The 21,557-nt window shown below is 42.4% G+C and overlaps 5 protein-coding genes across 6 annotated transcripts; 3 read left to right on the top strand and 2 right to left on the bottom strand.

Annotated features, from left to right (window-relative positions):
- The first annotated feature begins 30 nt into the window (after window positions 1-30).
- Window positions 31-10,783, top strand: LOC135348756 (uncharacterized). Its single transcript, XM_064547070.1, has 15 exons — window positions 31-167; window positions 518-580; window positions 1,260-1,439; window positions 1,613-1,688; window positions 1,933-3,872; window positions 4,374-4,409; window positions 4,891-5,250; window positions 5,594-5,885; window positions 5,991-6,082; window positions 7,500-7,574; window positions 7,938-8,108; window positions 8,362-8,769; window positions 8,934-9,227; window positions 9,389-9,654; window positions 9,945-10,783. The coding sequence occupies exons 1-15, from the start codon at window positions 42-44 to the stop codon at window positions 10,648-10,650; spliced, it is 5,085 nt and encodes a 1,694-aa protein (XP_064403140.1). The 5' UTR covers window positions 31-41; the 3' UTR covers window positions 10,651-10,783.
- A 222-nt stretch (window positions 10,784-11,005) lies between these two features.
- On the bottom strand, window positions 11,006-16,117 carry LOC135348852 (uncharacterized). 2 transcript variants are annotated; one of them, XM_064547211.1, is made up of 15 exons: window positions 15,793-16,117; window positions 15,391-15,486; window positions 15,269-15,337; window positions 14,739-14,813; window positions 14,631-14,685; window positions 14,517-14,580; window positions 14,272-14,377; window positions 14,084-14,131; window positions 13,902-14,016; window positions 13,620-13,665; window positions 13,500-13,537; window positions 13,232-13,397; window positions 12,454-12,652; window positions 12,063-12,128; window positions 11,006-11,654 (listed from the first exon to the last, which is right to left on the bottom strand). In XM_064547211.1, exons 1-15 carry the CDS (start codon window positions 16,033-16,035, stop codon window positions 11,574-11,576), a joined length of 1,467 nt encoding a protein of 488 aa, XP_064403281.1. In that variant the 5' UTR covers window positions 16,036-16,117; the 3' UTR covers window positions 11,006-11,573. The 2 variants fall into 2 exon arrangements, with proteins under 2 accessions (XP_064403281.1, XP_064403282.1); XM_064547212.1 differs by lacking the exons at window positions 11,006-11,654; window positions 12,063-12,128 and having other exon boundaries at window positions 12,461-12,652; window positions 13,500-13,560.
- Window positions 16,094-17,566, top strand: LOC135348906 (coiled-coil domain-containing protein 97-like). Its single transcript, XM_064547292.1, has 2 exons — window positions 16,094-16,220; window positions 16,529-17,566. The coding sequence occupies exon 2, from the start codon at window positions 16,579-16,581 to the stop codon at window positions 17,536-17,538; it is 960 nt and encodes a 319-aa protein (XP_064403362.1). The 5' UTR covers window positions 16,094-16,220; window positions 16,529-16,578; the 3' UTR covers window positions 17,539-17,566.
- Window positions 17,567-17,702: 136 nt separating this feature from the next.
- Window positions 17,703-18,931, top strand: LOC135348923 (uncharacterized). Its single transcript, XM_064547314.1, has 2 exons — window positions 17,703-18,251; window positions 18,365-18,931. The coding sequence occupies exons 1-2, from the start codon at window positions 17,974-17,976 to the stop codon at window positions 18,795-18,797; spliced, it is 711 nt and encodes a 236-aa protein (XP_064403384.1). The 5' UTR covers window positions 17,703-17,973; the 3' UTR covers window positions 18,798-18,931.
- On the bottom strand, window positions 18,900-21,549 carry LOC135348809 (solute carrier family 15 member 4-like). The gene is made up of 3 exons (XM_064547163.1): window positions 20,293-21,549; window positions 19,770-20,166; window positions 18,900-19,298 (listed from the first exon to the last, which is right to left on the bottom strand). Exons 1-3 carry the CDS (start codon window positions 21,478-21,480, stop codon window positions 18,973-18,975), a joined length of 1,911 nt encoding a protein of 636 aa, XP_064403233.1. The 5' UTR covers window positions 21,481-21,549; the 3' UTR covers window positions 18,900-18,972.
- Between the last annotated feature and the right edge of the window lie 8 nt (window positions 21,550-21,557).

Raw genomic sequence — 21,557 nt, 5'->3', positions numbered from 1 at the left:
CACTAGAGACACTGCCCCCAATAAATTATTTGGCAAGCACAATGAGCTCTTGGCAGCCTGACTCAAGGAGCACCAGGCATTCCCTGATTGACGAGCAGTTCTCCCCATTAAGAAACTCCTACCAACTGTCTAAGAGATATCAACCTTCAAAAGTACTCCAAGATGAGGTATGCACAAAATTAATTGTGATCAATCCAACTAGCTAGCTAGCTAGATCTAGCTTGATATAGATAAAATTAATATAGATCTAAAATGATTGTGCTAGATGATGAGAATGATTCGTACAACAGTGTAGTATATTCATGCTCAAATCGGTAAGCTAGCCATATTCATATTTTAGTTTACTGAGAACAAAAGTATGTGTTTTCACTCAGTGCATGTAGCTTCTTGGCTACGCCCTCAAATTATCCGCCTCCTTAAAATCAAGCTAGATTTATAGCTACTCTCTGTATAGGTTGTGTATAACTAGCTGGTACAGTCAGTGTACTGATTTTCACCACTTCTCTTTGCTGTGCAGCTTGAGCAGTGCAAGGAGCAACTAGGACAGTGGGAGGTGAGAGCAGTCGCCGCAGAAACAGAGGTAAGTGGGCTACTTTTACACACGGCCGGCCGCCTACACACCTCAAGTTAATAATCTATAATTTATGGGTTGTCGTAAATCACTCTAATGGTAACTGACAATGGCGCTACAAAGCATAATTATATTGACCTAGCTGTAAAAACTGACAAATAAACTTGGTTATTTAGTTTGTCTCCAGTGGGGTTTTTGTTTGTTCAACATCTTGAATAGCAGTTTGGAAAATTAGTGACATACACATAATTATACTAGAAGTTAAATAAAATGTTATGGCTGAGATATACATCTCATAACAAAGTACCCACACTGTACATTTTTCTTTCTCCAATTTACACGTAATTAAGGAGGATGTCAACTTACAATAAACTGTTATGGTTGTTAGACAGTTTATTTTACTGACCACTAAATCTATTTCTTGGAATTGTCGGACAAACATTTATCAGTTGATTTAGCTAGTCCTTGTATTTACAGTAATCTTCCTCCTCTTAATAATTATTGATTATTATAGAATGTACTGTACGACTTTTATGAATTGTAGGCATAGAAAGGGACCTCTCTAGACATTGCTTCTAGGTGCTCTTCTAGATAGTCTGAATAAAGAAGTGTTGCCTAGAAATAATTCCATATAAACTTAGAATAGGAACGTACATGTATCTATAGTTATGCTTTCTTCTTTTCTCAGGTAACTAGCCTTGGATTCCAAAAGGTTGCCATGGAGCTTGATATTGCCAAGTACAAGGAGCAGGTTGAGAACCTCACTCAAGAGCTCAACTCTGAGAAGGCTAAGAGTCACAAGAGTGGTGTGACAGTGTTAAAGAAGATAGCTCATATCAAAGGTGTCCTGACAAAACAAATGGACGAGGTGAGTATCCGTGTATAATTATTATTATTTTTGTCCATTTCAGGAAATAGCCTTCTTTAATGTCTATAGGGTCGACAATTGTGACTTATTGTTCTTGTATTTGCAGTAAATCTGTTAACGCACTTGACAATGTACGTGTCTATATTTGATGGGCTTTTCCCTATTCCATGCAGCTTAATAAGAGTGAGAGGGAAGCCAGGCTGAGTCTGGAGAACGTCCAGCAATCTGTTGGTCTTTTCAAGAGTGGAGGTATTACACACATAGTTGAGTCACTATAGCCTCTGACAGCATTGACATAGAATTGTTACATTGGCAACTATATCTTTACAATCAAATTATTGGCGGTAAATTAGGTACGTGTATGTACATACAGTGTACAAATACTCTGTGATCAACACCTGAATGGAATCTTCATCTACCATGCATGCATATACATGTATGTATCCAAACACAAACTTTTACTGTACATACATGTTCTATCTCTTTTGTTCAGCTCTATCGAAAGAGGCATTCTTTTCTCAAGTGGAAACTATTTTTGATCTTATCAACAACAGAAAAAGTCGTCCCAAAAACGGAAAACTTCTCAAAACTGCACCAAGTTTCGATGAAACACTCAATGCGAGACTCTCTTCATTCCACCACATTGCACAAGCTGAATCAATCACTGAAGAAGCTCTTTTGTCACATGACGATCACGTGTCTGGCTCTCTCTCCCCACCACCCATACCCCCAAAGACCCCTATCACGGATGATGCACGCCAGCTGCAACACAAGAAACCTGTTCCACCACCCAGGAGGTTTCTATCACGATCCAGACAAGTTTCTTCACCTGGTACCTTAGGGGCACAACCTGAGATCGAGTCACATGACCTATTACTATCCAGACAAGCTTCGTCACCTGATACCTTTGGGGTACAGCCTGAAATCGAGTCACATGACCTATTACGATCCAGGCAAGTTTCTTCACCTGATACCTTTGGGGCAAGGCCTCGGAGTGAAACACCTGATCTTTCAGAGCAAGAGATGGTGTCAAGATTAGCTCGTCGTAGGGTCTCAAGTCGCGTCAACAGTCTCTACTCTCTCGCCCCACCTCCTGGCTCACCCCAAGACGTTCCAGGAGGCTTTGTGTTTCGAGCCAACATCGACTGGTCTTTATCTTCCGATTCAGAAGAGTTCGACTACGAGAATGTCATACCGCCATTAAATCCTAACCGAAGGCTGTCGACAGATATCACAGATGCGAGGAAACTAGATTCCCCCCCGTCAAGATTTGCAAAGCAGAATTCTAAACCGACTCTAGCCCAGAGCAACAGTGACTATGTATCCGTTTCACAAGAACCTTTGAGCCCTTCCAAGATACGCGAAGACGACAAATTAATCAAAAAGTCATCACCAATTATGACCAAGAGACCCATCTGGTTCAAAAGAGACAGTGTCACGAGCACCAGGACCACACCCGATCTCAAACGGGTCCCGAAAAATAACAAACTAAAGAGACGTTCGCGGTCCTTGGATGCAAGCATGCAGAGGAAGGTGTCTTGCCCCGTGGATCACTTCCGGGACCAAGCAGTGACGCTGTCCGATTCCGAGGACACCACGGGAGGTAGCGAGAGTTACCCAAAACCGTTTCATCATATTCGAATGAGAAAGAGGTTTATTAGCAGTCGTCCGACCACCAGCTCCAGCTCTCTGGGTTGTATCGATATGTTTACCACCTCTGCCGACTGGCATTGCTATGACGATGACTCGGAATCAGAAGACGTGTACTATATAAACCCTAATGAAGTGGCGAGTCGTTTTACACCAAAACAGAACACTCTAGACTCAGTGAGAATGGCAGACAGTACTTACCTGATGTTATCCGAATATGAGCTGGACAACATTGTTCGTAATTCTCCTCAGCGAAAAGTTAATGTCTCTGCACACTCACCTTCACCCCTTCCAATACCAATACCAAGTTCTGATAATCACATTTCCGAATTCAGAGACAAGAATCACCTTCAGACTGATAGTAGAGGAATGAGCGATGCCACTTCTGAGAGCGGTAATGATGATTCTGAGGAGAACGAAAATGGGAACATTTACGAGAATCTTGATAACGACAGAGGTTCACCCATTTTTGACAACCACAATCATACCCCTATTGCATTTTCATCGAAAATGAGTACTGACGACATTTATGCTCAGATTGACGAAATCCGAGACAGCGTCAACTCGATTCCTGCCTACCTCTCCATCTCGAAACCCTCCTCAACCGAGAACGTTGCAGCTGTCGTAGCAGAGCGTCAAAGGTTTGACACCAGTGATATGGCTAAGGATGATGGATATGCTCGAGTGGGGGTGGGCCGTAACGATCAAGCCCCGTTACTACCTCCAAGACCCCCCAACTTCACCAGATTGAGGCCCAGGAACCATGCCAGGACTGTGCCAGGGGTGAGTGGGTTTATTAGTGTATTGTGTGTGTGTGTGCTTGTGGTAGCACACACAGTATTGGCTATGGTTGTACCAATTACTCCAACTAAGTAATACTTGCCCCTTAATTTTTCTAGAACACCCCATCTTAGGATAGTTATAGCCTGTCAGTACTGTGTGTGTGTGCCATTTCTATGTCTTCCATTGGCAACACCTAATTACAGCATGGTGAGGCCCATTAATGGTGTTGGGTTAGTCTTGGCACACTCGGTGTGTCTAACACAATATGTGTTGTGAAATTGTCAGTCTCTTTCCTTGTATAAATAATACCTTGACACAACACTACCAGTAGCCTATGTGTACATTAGCGTCTTCTTATATGGCTATTTTGTTCAGCCTAGGGCTAAACTTTCCTGTAGTGCCCAAAAAACAAGCACATTTAGTGTTACAATAGGATGTTATGGTTTGATCAATATCTTGTTATGTGTATTTAGTCTGCACATTGCTTTACCCTCTGCTCAGATTGGCTCTCTGCCGAGATACACGACACTTGGTGGGGTGAGTGCATGCGCACAATTATGATCCACTTAGGTTTGTATTTCAGTACAAAACATGCTTCATTACTTCCTGTGTGTGGGATATCAGATGCATGCGAGATTGCACTCAACAAGTTCCGAGAATTAGGTTTGGACTGAGACCATATTTGAGAGCCTATTTGTTGAAACACTCAACAAGTTCCGAGAATTAGGTTTGGACTGAGACCATATTTGAGAGCCTTATTTGTTGAACTCTTAAATTCCCTCTACTATTGGAGTTTCCCTGCACTCTATCACTGACACTGTTTCCTACATTTTCAGTATAGTATTCCAGGTATTGTATCTGCCCCATAACATGTGGTCAATTAGGTTTAAGGCAAGAGGTGGTTATTTTGTCAGGCAGGTACCTGTAACCACTACCACATCCAGTGTGGCTATATAGTATTCTTCAGCTAGACTATAAGCTATACAAGTTTACTCAAGTACATTGATCCTACATACAGAGTGAGAAAGAGGTTCAACTAGTCCCTATAGGCCAGAGCAGTTTGTGGCAAAGTAGCGAATCCCTCGATACCGTACCCCCTTCTCCTCCTGGCCCCACCCCTCGTCCCGACTCCGCTTCTCGTAACCCCCAACCAAAGACTTTCCCTCGCAAGTCCATGCAACATTTTCCTGCCACTCCAAACCTCCACTCATCAGAGGAGAGACCTCTGTCCGAGCTTCCCTCATACAACAGTTCATCATCTTCACCTCCCCTCTCTGTAATGGCTGCGTCCCTGAGGAAGGTGTCTGTAGCTCCCAAGAAACACTCCACCCTTCCCTCTGCCACTGTACAAAAGGCCACTCCTCCCACAGCCACACCAGTACGTTGTATACTGATGTTGCATACGTGTTATAATTATTGCATACATGTGCTATATACATGTATGCATGTATGCATGTGTGATGCACATAATTATGCTATACTGTGTGGTTTTCAAATACTTAATCCTCGTCATGCATGTACATGAAGGGGCTGTGGATCCATTAAGTGGACCCATTAAGTTAATGGTCCACAGCCCCTTCGTGTACATGCATGACGAGGATTAAGTATTTGAAAACCACATAGTAGCATAATTACATTAAACTCTGGTCTGTCAATTACGTGGTTAGTAATGACAACAGGCAGAATGTCTAGTATACGTCCTAGCTGTGTACTCTGTGCAGGTTCCTCTGGAGAAGTCTGGCTACTTGACACTCCACGATGGCAAGCAAAAGTCCAAGAAGAAGACCAGCAAATGGTTTGTGCTCCAGGGGACAGAGCTCAAGTACTATGCCAGCAAAGATAGGAAAGAGAAAGAGGCGCGACGCAAGACTTCCAATAACAACACTATTAATCTAGACAAGTGCTGCAAGCTGTCCACTAGCGATAGTAGGACAGGGTTTCAGTTGGACATCTGTGGCAAGGCATACCGATTCTCTGCAGCTGACGAAGTGGAGTGCGAGGAGTGGTTGAGAGGTGAGGGTGTGGTGTGGGTGTGGCATAGAGTTTTATGTATAACAATAGGTTACTATCCACAAAATTGTGTACATTTGTTACTATCTCTCCCATACCCCTGTACAGTGATCACGGCAGCAATGCAAGGGGTGAGGCCATGCTCTAACTCACCTGACGAGGAGGCTCAGAAGAGGTCACTGTCCGGATGGGCACGAATGGTGAGCAGCTGCTCAGGACACGTACTGAGGCGCATGTGTAGAATACGCGGTGTGTGTACCACATGTGCAGTTTACTGGGCCATGATTGGGAATATACAAGTTAACTCCCCTATAACAATTCAGTAGGATCCTTTGATATGCAATCCTATGCACATGTATATAACAACAGGAGCACATGAGGAGATGGAGCGTCTTAATTAGTATGCAGATTCTGTATTGTACGGTGGCCCTGAGTGCTACTCTATAGTTGGCAGTTGGCAGTTGCTAGTTGGCGGTTGCTAGTTGACAGTTGGGAGTTGGCAGTTGGTTACAGTGGCCCTGAGTGCTACTCTAGTTGGTAGTTGGCAGTTGCTAGTTGGCAGTTGGTAGTTGGTAGTTGGCAGTTGGGAGTTGGCAGTTGGGAGTTGGGAGTTGGTATAGTTGGTAGTTCGTAACCTTTAAACTTTGCAACAATAATTAGCCTGCTTTTATGTAAGTTAAAATTATGATACTGACACCAATAGATCTAGATGGCCTAAGACGGCAATATTAATCTTTATATGTAGAGTCTACACATCTAGGTAGGGAGGTAATTTCAAGTTTAATCCCCATGCACCTATATTCCTGGTAGAGGGGGGGGGGGAGCATTATAGAAACAGGTTTTGCATGGCAAATCTTAGATTCTATTGAGGCCATTTAAAGTTAAAAGATTAGAGGCAGTGCAAAGATCTATAAACAACATTTGCTAACTGGCGTACAAGATGTAGTCAGTTTACTGGCCTCAGACGGCACTAACGTGTGTCCACTATACAATGTATAAGTAGGGCTTGCCCCCATCAATGAAGGCTTAAGAGAAACAGCTGGCATTAGTTCGTTGCAAAGTTTAAAGGTCATGAACTACCAACTGCCAACTGCCAACTACCAGCTGCCAACTACCAACTGCCAACTGCCAACTACTAACTGCCAACTGCCAACTACTAACTGCCAACTGCCAACTACCAACTGCCAACTAGCAACTGCGAACTACCAACTAGGCATTTGAACTATCAAGTAGCAAATGCGAACTAACTAGGCATTTGAACTATCAAGTATGAACTATCAACTAGAGTATATAGCACTCAGGGCCACCGTAGTATTGTCCTGCTACATGTATGTACAAACATTGCCATATAATTATGTCAGCCTCTAAGTGCTGCTAACATTATTCATTATACTCACTATTATTAGATCAACCGGGGTATCTGCACCTACATGTACAGAGCACTTAGCACAAATTTTCAACAAAGAAATGTGATTAAACGATAGTGAGTCTGCAATACTATGCATAGTAAGACGCTCCATCTCGTCATGTGCTCTTGATAACAACTATAGCTCAATTAAGCGCGCACCCTCCGGCACTGCTGTATGTAGCAATGTATTTATCCTGTATACCTTACAGAATGGAAACTCGCAGAAAGTGTGGTGTTTTCTTGAGGGCTGTTTACTTGTTGTCACCCCAGAGCCTGGAGCGGAGGTGAGTCATGGTGCAGAAATTGTGCTCGCATCTGGTTGAATGGTGCTGCACTACTATAGTGTGTTTCCCTCATCCGAACGCTCAATAATTATAATTACCATTATTGATTAGTGCTAACATTTCCTGCTTCTATCACCGAATCACCTAATGAGGAATCAATAATTTCTTAAGACCAATTTCATTTACGATGATAGCTTTCTGCTAGTTACAACATGTAGCTTTCTTCTACAATTTTATTTTCTGAACGTGCAGCTATATAGGTGGAGTTTTACTAGTTAGTGTAGTAATCACAGCTCAGAATTCAAATCTGTTCATAAAATTAATACGTACTTTGCGTGAAATATATATTTGTTGGTCTTGCAGCCGATTCGTCGTCTCGACATTGAGCATTGCTCGGTGAAGAGTAAGAGGGACAGTATCATGTTGGACACGTCTGTTTCCAGCCTGAGTCAAAGCATGAGTCTCGTGCTCAATATACGACACGAGGAGACACAAGAGGTCACATTGTTGCAGCCCATCAAGCCCGGGAAAATCGTGAGTAAACCCCTGTCATTAATAAATATAGGTACTCGTTCCCATTTAGAGGTTTTCTTTCGTTTGATGACTTCTTAATCATTATCACCCATTGCTCAATCGATTGAACTACATGTAAATTGGGCTTACATAATCATGCAGTCATCTTTATCGTTCTAGCTGTTAGAACCTATTAGCACCTAACTGTTTAACTGCACACGTTATATACGTCTACACATAAACTAACTAACCTGCCCGCCCACTCCCCCCACAGGAGGAGTGGTGCTACATCCTCAACTCCCTCCGTTGTGATGACGTCGGTCCGCAGCTCACACGAACGGAACAGTTCCTCTCAGAGATCATGAAGGAGAATCCAATCAGTCATCTCGATCACCCGAAATGGGGAAACCCGATTTTCAAAGTGGCTGCCAATCCCATGCACGATTCTCTTATCTCCATGCCAACGACAAAGCTCAAAGAGCACGCTAGGAGTCTGTTTCGAGACCTGCAACATTTTATGAACAAAACAATTGATCTTACAAATCTGGAATTCCACATGTCCCTTGCGCAGAAGATAATTGGACACTGTCTTTCTCACTCCCATCTTCAGAACGAGGTCTACTGTCAACTGCTGAGACAGATGGCTGGACACACCACGCCCACTGCCACACCTGTACTGCAGGTTAGTACATAATGTCGCAGCTGTCTGTTTTTTATAACTCATATACAGTACGTACTTACACTTGTAAACATATCCACACACACATTATTGGTTGAGAGATGCACTTTACCTCCCTCAAGATATCCTTTATCTCAATTCCTTATCTCACACACACACAATAACAGGGTTGGCTCCTCCTCTTCATGCTCATCCCAATGTACCTTCCCTCGAGGAAGCTTATCTCGTGGTACCTGACCATCTTCTTGGAACAATCCGTCTCTTCAAAGAGCCCCGTTATCTGTGAGCTAGCCAGGAACTGCCAGAACAGAGCCAAGCAATGTTCAACTAGTTGTTTCAGACAGTGTACTCCAACTTACTTTGAGTTGAAGACTCTCTTTGAGGAGTTCTCTATCTCTCCCTTCGAGCCCCCCACTGGCTCCATGGAAACCGACGTCACTCTCTCAGATGGCTCTGTCCATGTACGTTTATGTAACAGTAGACAGGTCTTTATTTACACTGTTTACGTATAATATGTATCTGCATGTATACGAGAAATTTGCCAGTGATTAGGCCTATATAGTTATACATTGCTAATTGTGAAGTCGAAGGCTGGTTTTGATCCGTCATTGTGCCCCCACAGAGTGTTGTGTTCTCTACCATGACGACCGTGTCAGAGCTCGTTTCAGAACTCACAGAGAGATTGGGGCTACCCGACTCTTTGGACACGGGGTTTGCACTCATGTGTGACTGGCCGGGGGTCAGTGATGGCCTCCTTTGTTGTCCTTTTGCCGAGAGCAAGGTCTGTGATGTCGTCTCAATGTGGACACTCTCAATAGAGGAGCTCAATCGAAATTCATACATGGCCATCTCTGAGCAGAGGAGCATCACCTTCTTGTATAAGAGGAGGTAAGATTTAGATCAACTCACCACATGTTATGCATGGTTCTACAACATTATGTGGACAGCTAAACTTGATACGTTTTGTTCGTGTCTAATTGGTACATGTGTTATTTTGTATAAGCATCACATGCCCCCCTCCATGTAACTATAAGTACTCCATTGCCATCCTAATCCATTGCCCCACCACTGGCACAACCACCATATTGATTTGTTTTGCATGCTCAACAAAAACTAGTGTCCAAGTCGTATTCGTTGACAATAAATACCCCAATTCATTTCCTCTCTCTACCCTGCAGACTTGCGTTCCAGGATCGTCAAGGTGATGAATCAGGATTTGAGTGCATTCTCCTCGCCCACCAAATCAGCAACAATGTGCTCACAGGGGTTCACCCAGTGCCTCCCAAAGATGCCGTTCAATTGTCGGCCATAATGGCACAGCTTGAATACGGTAATTGCAAATCTGTGGCCACGGGTGAGCTAGAGACAGTTGCCAGGGAGGCTGTCGAGCGGTTCAGCCCTTGGAGCCACACTTTCATGGCTTTGGAGCACGAATGGCTACGCCTGCAAACCGAGCTGACTGAGAAATGGCGCGGACTTGCTGGAAAGAGTCGTGAAGAGTGTGCCCGTTTGTATTTGAGTATTGCTCAGGCTTGGTCATTGTGTGGGGCAATTGTTTTCAAGGCGGAGCAACATAATGGACAGAGCACCCCCCACCAACACTTGTTTCTGGCCATTCATGAAGGCGGGGTCTCCCTTCTCAAGCATAAAACAATGGACGTACTCAAGTCTTACAGCTATAACGAGATTTCCACTTTCGGGGGCTACGGAGAGGAAGATTTTATGCTCGTGGTTACCCCCAGAGACGACCCAGACAACGTGACGAGCGTGACGACCAGAGGAGAAAAGTTGCTGCTCTCCATGGACAAGATTCAAATCTGTGAAGCCACGTTTCTGATGGCTTCTTATATCGAGAGTCTGAAAGGAAGTACCGAACATTTGTAATGTGTTTTCAGTTTCGATATTATGTGTTCTATTGTTCTGTTCATAATTGTATTACCCAACCTACCCAACCATCCGTCAGTTTTGCTACGTCATTTTTTACTTGCTGAGCACAAAATTAATAATTTCACTATGACTTGTTATATAATGAGATTGCGCACGTGATGTTAATTATCAGTGTGGATTATAAGAAATCTGGCAGGAACTGACTTATGTCAGACCATAACCAAAATGTTCTGTCATTGTAGTTTCTTGTTCTGCCATGACTGTCGCAAGGCCCCGACTAATGAGGAAAGTCTAGGGTCTGATGCCCTGAGACATGGATCTACCATGCATTATTATTTATAGCTCATTGACGTTCATTCTGATAAATAATTATGATATAATTATGACAGTCTAATTATTAATATGCACAAGTGAAAGTTTAGTCATTGAACCATCCTATAAGTATTCAGCCAGTGAAATGGTTGACTCATCTTCATCAGGACTGGTTTAGATGTGCTTCTTTTGCTCAGATTCACAACACAGTCATGGTATAGTGTTTGGTGATCTTTCTCCAGTTCAATGGACTTGCCTCTTCCTACATAAACTTGTCTCTTAGGCTGTTTGACAGGTAAATGCTGAGAAGAGTGACGGTTAGAGGGCATAGCTAGCTACTTTACAATCAACAAAAACTATTCTTAATCTGCACGTGGCTATTTAGCTTGCTGAATCAGCATCCAATAGCAACTAATTAGCTTGCTGAATCAGCATGCATAGGGCGCATGCGCAACTAGATCTCGAGTACTGGCAGGTCATTGTGGCAGCCCAGAGCTAAACTGACCGGTTATTCAGGTTCTTGGATCGGTAAATAGCCGAATGCCGACCGTTATAATCCACACTGATTATGACACTAAAATTATAGTTACATGTCCAGTGTATAAGTATTAGCCAACATTCGGCTTTAGATGCCAATAGTGTTTGGGTAGGAATGGTCTCAGTACTTCCGGCAGAACCACACTCCCATCCTGCAAGCATGAGAAAAGTATGTACTAATAGAGGGTAATTTTCGTGGGGGCAAAATATTCGTGGTTTTCGTGGTTGAAGGTCTGACCACGAATATTTTACCCACGAATGAAGCGACCTTGTCTACCTTTACCTGCAGTGCAAGCAGCAACCACGAAAATATTATCCACGAAATGACTAAATACTGCTGAACCACGAATATTTTGTCCCCCGAAAATTACCCGCTATACGGTACATGTAGAGGTGGAGGTACGAATGTATTAGGCTAGAAGTTCTGAGCATGAAAATGAATAGGTCATCCATATTAGTTTAAAAGCTGATTTACATACTTAGTGATCATTTACTCGTAGACGTTTCTCTGTAATAGTATGCGACAATAAATAAGAGTAAGGTGACGACCACTTGCTCACCTCCTGCTGGTAGTTCTCTAAGAGGGCGATTATAGTTCTTGGGACAGCACAGGCTGTGCCGTTCACCTGAATAAACACAAGACACACCATGAAGCGTAAGGATTAAGGCCAGGGGGGGCAGGGAGTAATGTGTGCACATGTACGTCATAGCAACCTAAATGATTGTGGAGCTTAATAGCGATATCATTCCTAAACTGGTAGCAGGCACTCAAAGATAGTCCGACTCCTCACAGTACTTTAATTAGTAAAACCAGGAGTACATGAGGAGATCTCCTCATGTTCTCCTGGTAAAACGCTACATGCTAGACGTTGCTCACATAGTTGTTAAATAGCAGTCCCATATGGAGTTACAAATAAAGTGGTTGGTACATCTAACTGTCTTTACACTCACTGTGTGTGCGTACTTCCTCTTCGGTACTCTGAGTTTGTCCGGGTTAGGATAGGAGGTGAGAAGCCGCCTGCTCTGATAGTCGGTACAATTTGAGGCGCTGGTGACCTCCCCGTACTCCCCACGTCCCGGCATCCAGACCTCTATATCATACTTGCGATAGGCTGGCCCACCCAATTCAGCCGTGGCCATCTCGAGCACTCTACAATATGGAATACATAAAACCATAGATACCTACGAACATAGCAGTGGGTGGTTAAGATTTATAAATACATAATATCTACGTAGTATAAGCACACGCCAGGGTTCTATCTAGAATTAATTGTTTGGGGGGAAAGACGAATTAAGTGAGGGGTGTTAAGGGGTTTCCCCTGGGAAAACATTAGCAGACTGGGAGGGAAGCTGAAGTGTTTGGGGGAGAAGCTTCCCCCCTGCCCCCCACTGGATAGGGTTAGGGTTAGGGTTAAGGTTACGTACAGCTGATCGGTTTTGAGTTTAATAACGGCAAGGCAGCAACAACACCATAATTGAAAAAGTGTACGAAATAGCAGATACTGTACATGGTATCAGAGAATGTGACAATCTCTTGTAAGATTTGGGTCTTCTCATTTACTCATTAATTCTAACACACAGAATCATTATGACCAACAGGTACCATTGTAAGTTCGGTGAACGTACGATTGTATGTGCTAGCCGATAGTGACATTGCATCAAACTGCACGGTTAGTGGCAGCCAAATAGTTCACTTTAGGCTATCCAGAATGCATACATAACTTAGTACCTGTAATGCAGGCCCAAGCTAGATAGTATGTCCTTCTGAAGCGAGAGGAACTCCTCCAGCAGCTGCTGACTCTCAGAGCCCTCCTCCTGAGCCGTGAGACCAAACAACTCCACCTTGCTAAACTGGTGTACTCTGTAGAGGCCCCGGGATCCGTGACCTTTGCCCCCTGCATAGAAAGGCATGTGATTTATATGAAAGTTCGCAGCATAAGGAGCAACCACTCTACTTTACATCTCCTAATTAAGTGAGACAACACCACACAAAGTACCTGTCTCTGCTCTGAAGCATCTCCCAAAGGCCACCAGTCTGGGTGTGAAGAAGACACGATGCTATAACAGCATTACATTAGCGCAAGGGTATGGAGTACACACAGCTACGAGTAGATCACCTGATAGGTAGCTGGTCCAATGGAAGAACACTCTTCATATACTTCCCTGCAGTAATCAGACAAATTTATTAGCACCAATGCCAGAGCAAGTGTTCATTTCTTGGGAATGCCCAGTGTCAGAAATACAGTGCTGGCTTTAAAAAAACTACTTACATCGTAGCCTCCTTACAAGGCCTCAAAAGGAAGAGCGGCCTGGGATCGAGGCTACTTACATCGATGCATTGACAATTAATTTTCACACTAAAGGCTGACACATACACTGTACATGTAGGTCTCACCCACCTGCCAGTGGTATCTCTGCAGTCCCCGAGAGACACTGGGTGGAGCCACCATTATGGTGAGAGCTCACATGATACACCTGAGAGTGAGCACCCCTTGGATTAAAACCACACCCCTCCTGTATAGGGTAGAGATGTATGTGTGCGTAGGTAGGTGTAGAAGGGGGAGGGAACGGGTGGACTCACAACCAAGTCTGTCTTGATCACATCCGGTGTAATCATAGGTCGATAGCCCTGCACATAATAATTAACACAATCATTTTATGCACTACATACAATACATACAATTATGTAGTTGAACATAGCCTATGATCAAACTGTTTGACACACGTGCACTGTGTTGTCTTGTTAGGGTAATCTGCCGTAACATTCACCTTGGCAACGGCTTTTTGCATGGCAAACTGAATGAGAGCAATCTCCAGTAGTGCAGCACCTCCCTCTAGGTAGTAGAAGCTACTGCCGGATGCCTCAGCTGCAGCTCTGTAAAGTCAAGTAGAAAAAACATAATTATAGACAATTGCTACTTTTAGAGACATGCTGTGAAGGCTAAACAGCTGTGACAGTACGTTGGGCTGAGTGGGTATATACACACTCTTTCTGTACATGTGTGTGAACTCACTGGAAGTCAAACAATCCCAGGTTTTTTCCGAGATGAATGTGACCTTTCACATCGAAACTGAACTCTGTGTAGAGCAAAAATCGAGACTCGTCATTTACAGAAAACACTTCATACCAGGCATTTCTCCACAATGCTCCAACACTCTGGAATCTTCGTACTCTCCAACAGGCTGCAAAAGGGACCCTGATTTAAGGTACAATAATTATAATAATAGGCACTCACTGTGTCCGGGTGGCAGTAGTTGGGGATTAGAGACAAGAGAGAGAGCATGTCATTCTCAAGGGTATTCTTCTCATTCTATATCGTGTGAGGGTGAATATGCATTGAAAAATGTCCATCAGATCACAGTATATACATACCTCTATACTACAGGTGTATTAACGAGCGACATCCTTTAGAAAGGCCACTTCTTCATAATTATAGCCATTGTTGGTTAGCCCAAAAGCAACATCATTCACTACACATTCCCTCACCAACATGTACCGTACAGTACTGTAACAGTAGAACCTCGATTATCCGGACACCTTGGTTCTAGAGGCAGGCTGGATAACTGCGGATAATCGAGTAGATAAACCACGCCTTGATCCACTCACTTAACGGTGCAAAATTTAGTGCACGTTGGCGTCTGCGCATGCACAGAAGATAAACATGCCTGTGTCCATGGTAATAGTTGTTATTTGCGCATGCGGATAATCGAGGTTCCGTACTATATTGCACATAGGCATGGTACACTGCATGTACACTCAACATACCTCGAGGTAACTGATATTCTGTTTCAGCTGTGAGCCCAATCCGACAACTCCAGCTTTCTCCTCTGGACTCTAAGCAGAGATTGTGCAGTTTTGTACAGTCTCCATGACAATGCACCTGTTACCTTGAGCTGTACATACTGCTTGCTTGCAGTATTTCTCTTGTGACGAGATTCCTTCAGACGGTGTACAAGCATCTTGTACAGATCATGAAGTGCAATCTAGTGGAAAAATTAATATCAGATTATAAGGAGACTATAGACGTGCTCAGGAGCAAAAGGTAATGCAGGTGAAGTACATATATTAAGGAAAGAAATTAATCACCTGGGATGGAGTACGTACGTACGTACATGTACCCGTCAAGCGAATAAAACCATTCAGTACATACTGCTCTTTGTAAGGAGCATATGACAATCCGTGTACTATAGCATTATTATAAATAGCAAATACTGTACACCCGGCTGGCCGGCCAGATAGATCAAGCTCGTTAGAGTGTTTAATCTAGGTGTATTTTAATAGTGGCTCACTAGTTTCTCTAAGTCAACATCAAACTTTCTGTTGTTCATATTCTGTTTCAGTGTCTCTACATCAGACAAGTAGTGCAGACCTGCATGTAGAACTTGCTTCTTTATATGCTCACTGACACTTGCACTCAACTCCCTCTCCTCTGGGGGATCTGGGGTAGAAACTAATGCCCTGGACACACATTCTGGTACTCTCCTGAGCTGCTGAGCTATTCTCTGTACTCTGAATGACAGTAAAAAGTTCATCTTCACACAGTGAGTCAATGTCTACACATTATTTAACCTAATTAAACGAAAAGCAGCTATGAAAAAACGTGCTTTGTAAAATTGAAAACAAAAAAGCCGTTTTACTTTTCACTAGCACTGTCCCATTTCGTGATGCCATCAGAGTTCCTCAGTGTTCTCAGTTGATTTCTGCCTCTCCTGATAAGGTACTCTATGGCTTGTATGTTTGTACTGTCCAAGCTTGAAGCATTTTCTCTGAAGGTATGCTGTACTATCACTTTGGTTGACTCTGGCTTGTCCCTGCATGCTTCCAGAAACAGTCTGTACAGCTTTAGAACCTCTTTTTGTAGTCCACTCCTTGTCATGTCCTCAAATACTAGATCACTGCTGGTTGTTAGAAGATTTATGGGGTGGCTTACAAATCTAGGTCTGCTACATCACACAAATTGTTTGCAGAATTGTTTGTCTAAATGTTGACCTTTACCATAAACTTTGTTCTGCATTTTTTTTACAGGATTGTTTACGGGTTGTGCTTGTCATTCTACTCACCTGGATACCTGCTGTATGGCTGAAGCAGCCACTCCTCTAACAGTGCCGAGAGAAAGTAAAAAGCAAAGTGTCACTGACCACTTGACGATGGACAATTCAAGGTCACACTCTGATGATTTATACACACGAGCTGAATTAACAATATTCAAGAAAGTTATCGAATCTGATAGAACTATTCAAAGTCAGCAAATAGGGGAACCTGATTTAAGTGATAGTCAAAAATTAACTGCTCTTTGCTCGTTGCTAAGGACTAGAGGTGGAAACTTTTTGATGAGGTTTGGATCTCTCTTGGATGGCGCAGATTTGACATACATAGAATCTGTAGTTAAAATGAACTATGTGATTGTTTATCAATTGAAAGAGCTCAGGAAACAGTTAGGATTGAGTGTTAAGTCTCGACAGAAGCAAGTACAAAATCGTCGTTTTCAGTATATGAAACACCTAATGGAAACGTCTAGTTACTTTTCTGAAGAGGAAATGAGAAATAGAAATCCGTTGCTGTATGAAGACTACATTGGTCAGTATCTGACAAAGGAAGAGAAAGATGATTTGGATATGGGGAATCGATCTGATGTCACCATGTCTGGACTGATACTCAAGAAAATGGAGATTGACAAGCGGAGAGAGCTCTATGAAAGGCAGCAAGATTTTGTATCAGGTCAACTGGAAGAAAATGATTCAGATGAGTCAGAAATGGATGATGAGAGAATGGATCAAGATCATGACTCTGTTAGGATTGATAGTGATCAAAAGCAGCAATTCCGAGAGGATTATTTGAAAGCCATGCAGTTGTCATTTCTGAATGGAGATGATAAAGACTTTGACTATTCCAAGATTGACGTTAGCGATGCTTTGGACTCGATAGACATGTTAGGGAGAGATGCTGAGGACGCTTATTTTGATGACGAAGAACCGACAAACCTTAGTGATTATGAACCTCTTTGTGTCGATGATGACTATTATGTTTGTCGATAAAGTTATTGTTATGGTTTCATGTTCTCTGTTTGTTGTGAATTCCAATCATCTGCCTGATGTACATGTAGGCCGCCCTCAAGATTAATCGACTTGGGTGTGCATTAAAAAAATTGAACCAATGAAACTCAAATAGGGCTGTAAATTGATAAAATACGGAGATTTACTACAGAAAGCAAAGCTACTGGAGGGCAATTTGAAAAGGTCACAAGAGAGTCTGTTTTGTTGCCATCATATCAGCTGCCATGAATCTAAAGCTGGATCTAGCAGTATAAATTTTAGTTCAGGCGCTGAAGAGTGTCCAGTACGTAAAGCTAAAGGTCAACAGATGTCAATCATTACCTGTCAACGCTGTGTCTACATATAAAGCTTCAAGGTTCATGCAAAGAGAAATTTCAATTTCTCGTCTCTCTCTCTCAATCAAAGATCAACGTTTCTATGGCTGAATTCAGCACTCCTAAACTAACGAAGCTCTCTCTATCTGATGCTCCAAGTGTGTTTATGACTCCCTCGTCATCCTGTGGCCGACCAGTATTCCCTCAGCCTCCTAGAGCTTTGCTCACACCTCTCCCGATCTCCTTCCCCTCACCTGCTCCTACCCCTCCCCTGGCAAGACAAGAGCACAAGGATATTATCACAGCACTCTTTAGAGAAGGTTTCTTCCCCGTGATTGCTGAACGAATCATCTCATACTTACGACAAGATGACATCTCAAAGTAAGCTAGAGTCTATATACTAGATTTTGTTTTCATCCCAATACATGTATATGTACATGAATGATTATTACCAATCTGTTTTGCTTTTTTAATGTTGTTTTCTACCCTTGCAGATGTCTCCTCGTATCTCGATCATGGAAAGAATTAATTTCTCCATACAGGCCTAAAAGACTAACTCTCACAACGGACATAGAACCGAATCTGATTGGCGAACTGTTTGATCCCAAACTGTTTCCAACGCCACGACAACCACTCAAGATTATTAACAACAGAAAAAGAAGCTGTCGACCTGAGAGCTCCAAGCCGCCATTAATTGACGGACCAGTGAAGATGAGACCATGTCCAAACTGCTGTTCTCCGGCTAAAGTTTTAAACAACCGGCGAGCTGAATGTACTAAGTGCACTTTTGATTTTTGTCGAGATTGCTCAAGATCGTGGCATGAGGAGGCCTCATGTGGCATCCAATGTATTCCTACAAGTCCAAAGAAAAATGATGCTCTTATTGCTGGAACAAAGAAATCCAAAAAGAGACTCAAACGTCTTTAACACTATTTTTGTATCCTATCTATGTGTGTTAACTATTGATGTGTGTATATTTTCGTGTCACCCTCCGCACCTCACATTCCCATTGGCATTTGCAAATTTGCATTAATTGTTCAATATAATTATGACTCTCTAGAGTTGAGAAAAACTAATTACAAAACAAGCAGAATAGAACAAACTATGATGCCTCATGATTTCTCCTATTTAGAAATGATACATAATGTTCCTCTATTAGTGTTACACTGTTGAAAACTTCATCTCTTCGCCTCCTCTTGTACTTACAAGCTACTAAAACAAAAAACAGAAATCCAAATACAGAAAAACATAACAGAACAAGGTAGTACCATCCACTGCATGTGAGTGTGGGAAAGGTATACTGACTTGTCATGAACAGATACTGCATGAGGACAGATAGAAGAGAGAACATTCCTTGGACGGAGAAGAATATTCCAATCAGAAGACCACGCATATTGTAGGGAGTCTGGGCACAAGTGAACTCAAATCCTGTGAATAAATTAGCATAATGGCTTTTTCTGAGTATAACAAACAAAATTACTACTGTATAGCGGGAAATTTTCGTGAGGTGCAAAATTTCGTGTTTTTCAAGGGCGAGCTTAATGTGAAAATGAGAAACTCCCACGCACCGCAACAGCTATTGGTAGGTGTGGCATTGAAACGCGAATTTTATACAACCGCAAACATTTCTTCTGAAGGCTCCTCGAGCCAAATAGCGAAAATGTGCACCCGCGAAAATTCCTGCATGCTATAATAATTATAATTATACATGCATGCATGTGCATGTATATATACATCATTGATCGAGTATATATGCATGGACAAGACATAATTATTCATTAGATACTTTCTCGTGCCAAAACAGAGATACATGCTAATTGGCAATGATCGTGCATGTTGCACTAAGCTGTTCAAGTGTTATTGTTAGTGAGCTACCAATTTATATACAACATGGCTTACCGGGAATGTAAATAAACAATTCTGCAATGGTGAGGATAATCACTGGCAATAAAATCCAGTACACACTGATGTCTATTCTGAGAGGCGAGTCAATAGCACGGAAGATACACAGTCTTGAATTCACATTCCCTACTGAATGTATCACAAACATACACAAGGCTGTCACAAGGGCAAGGAAACTTCCACATCCCAACCTCCACATAATAGTGGGGTTAACAAATATATGCCTCAGTAGTGGTACAACAACAAGGTCTAATATTGGGATCAAAATTATGAGTATCAGTCCATTCGTTGCATTCAGTAAAGAGATGTTGACCTGACATGGATCTGTATTGATTGTGAAACTAGCCAATGTTCCTCTCATGTTGGCCGCCATTAGTCCAATTGTGTCGAACACCTATGTACAAATTGTGAATTACGTTTTTTTAACATGCAAAGCACATGAATAGACCACCTATTGTAACATATCCTTTCATCTTTAACAGACTTTGCAGCTGAACAACTATAGCTATACTGTACTTACCCCAGCGTAAATAAGAGTTGAAAATCCAATTCCTGTGAGAACAAGCAATACACGAAAGACTGTTTTCACATCTTCGATTTGTTCGGTTTCATATTTTCCTCCATAGCGTTTCTTCATTCGATCCATCCTTCCAAATTGCTGTATGTTAACTTCGTGGAACACAACACTAGGAATTTTCTGGTTATTTGATTGCCTGCACGCATCTTTGAGGATTCTCATTATTTGCACAAGAGGGTTATTATTCTTGGAAATTGGTTCAATCACAAGCCAATGCTTCAATAGAGCATCTAAAACTATTGCAATTGTTATGAGAACCAGACCGATCCCGACTTGAATAAGAACATCTATTTCAACGTTATTTTTACAGTACTGGGGTACATTGATGAATCCAATGTTTAGTGTCCAATACCACCAGTAAAAAAAAGAACTATAATGAACATGAGAAGCCCCTTGTAACTGATCCAAGCCAAGAGGGATGATATTTGACATAAAGCACACATAGGAAATGCTAAGCACAATTGCTGTAAATGGAAAAATCACAAATCTTGTAAATGGATTAATGTATCTATCTAAGGCGAAAGTTAGACCAAATAGAGCCAACCCTAACCATGCCATCCAAAGGCTGAAGCGGATCATGTTGTGTCGACCAACATACAAGTCTGCCAGATGACCACCAATAGGAAACATGACTTGAGTTATGCCGTGAATCAATAATGTGCGAAGTAATAGATATTCTGCGCCAATGATAACTTTTACAACTTCTGTTGTTACTCCAAATACTGCAGTTGAGAACAGAGCATTCAGTAGCAGAACTAGTACTAGGCTCTTTCTGAAAAAAAAGTGCTGTTTGTACGTTTGTGATATTTGACAACAACATCTATTCGCCCTGAAATTGAGGGAGCATAGAACCCTCCAAAGGGCACATTTCTCTTTTAGTTGAGTGCAAGAATCTGAACACAAATCAGTGCAGAACGATTTAGCAGAACTTTTGGGAGTACCTTGTTGCTGCTGTCTTGTCATTCGAGGGATGCTATGGTAGAAGAATTTCTTTGATGATTGAAGTCCATTATCTCCTGTTCTCTCCCAACTTTCAGCCCCATAGAGAGGTGAGTCAGTGTAAGAGCCACTGTTCTGTGTGAAGGTAGAATAAGTAGATTCATCCTCCTGAGAATTGACTGCTCCAGCCATTCGTGGTAGATCTGGATCTAATTAGCATAGATGATGATACAGTACTGTATCATTATGGAACTAGAAAGCATGTGCTG

Source organism: Halichondria panicea, chromosome 15 (assembly GCF_963675165.1).
Source record: "Halichondria panicea chromosome 15, odHalPani1.1, whole genome shotgun sequence".
In the NCBI taxonomy this organism is placed as follows: Eukaryota; Metazoa; Porifera; class Demospongiae; order Suberitida; family Halichondriidae; genus Halichondria; species Halichondria panicea.
Note: the sequence above shows the minus strand (reverse complement) of the source record. Positions and strands in the feature narration are given on the sequence as shown.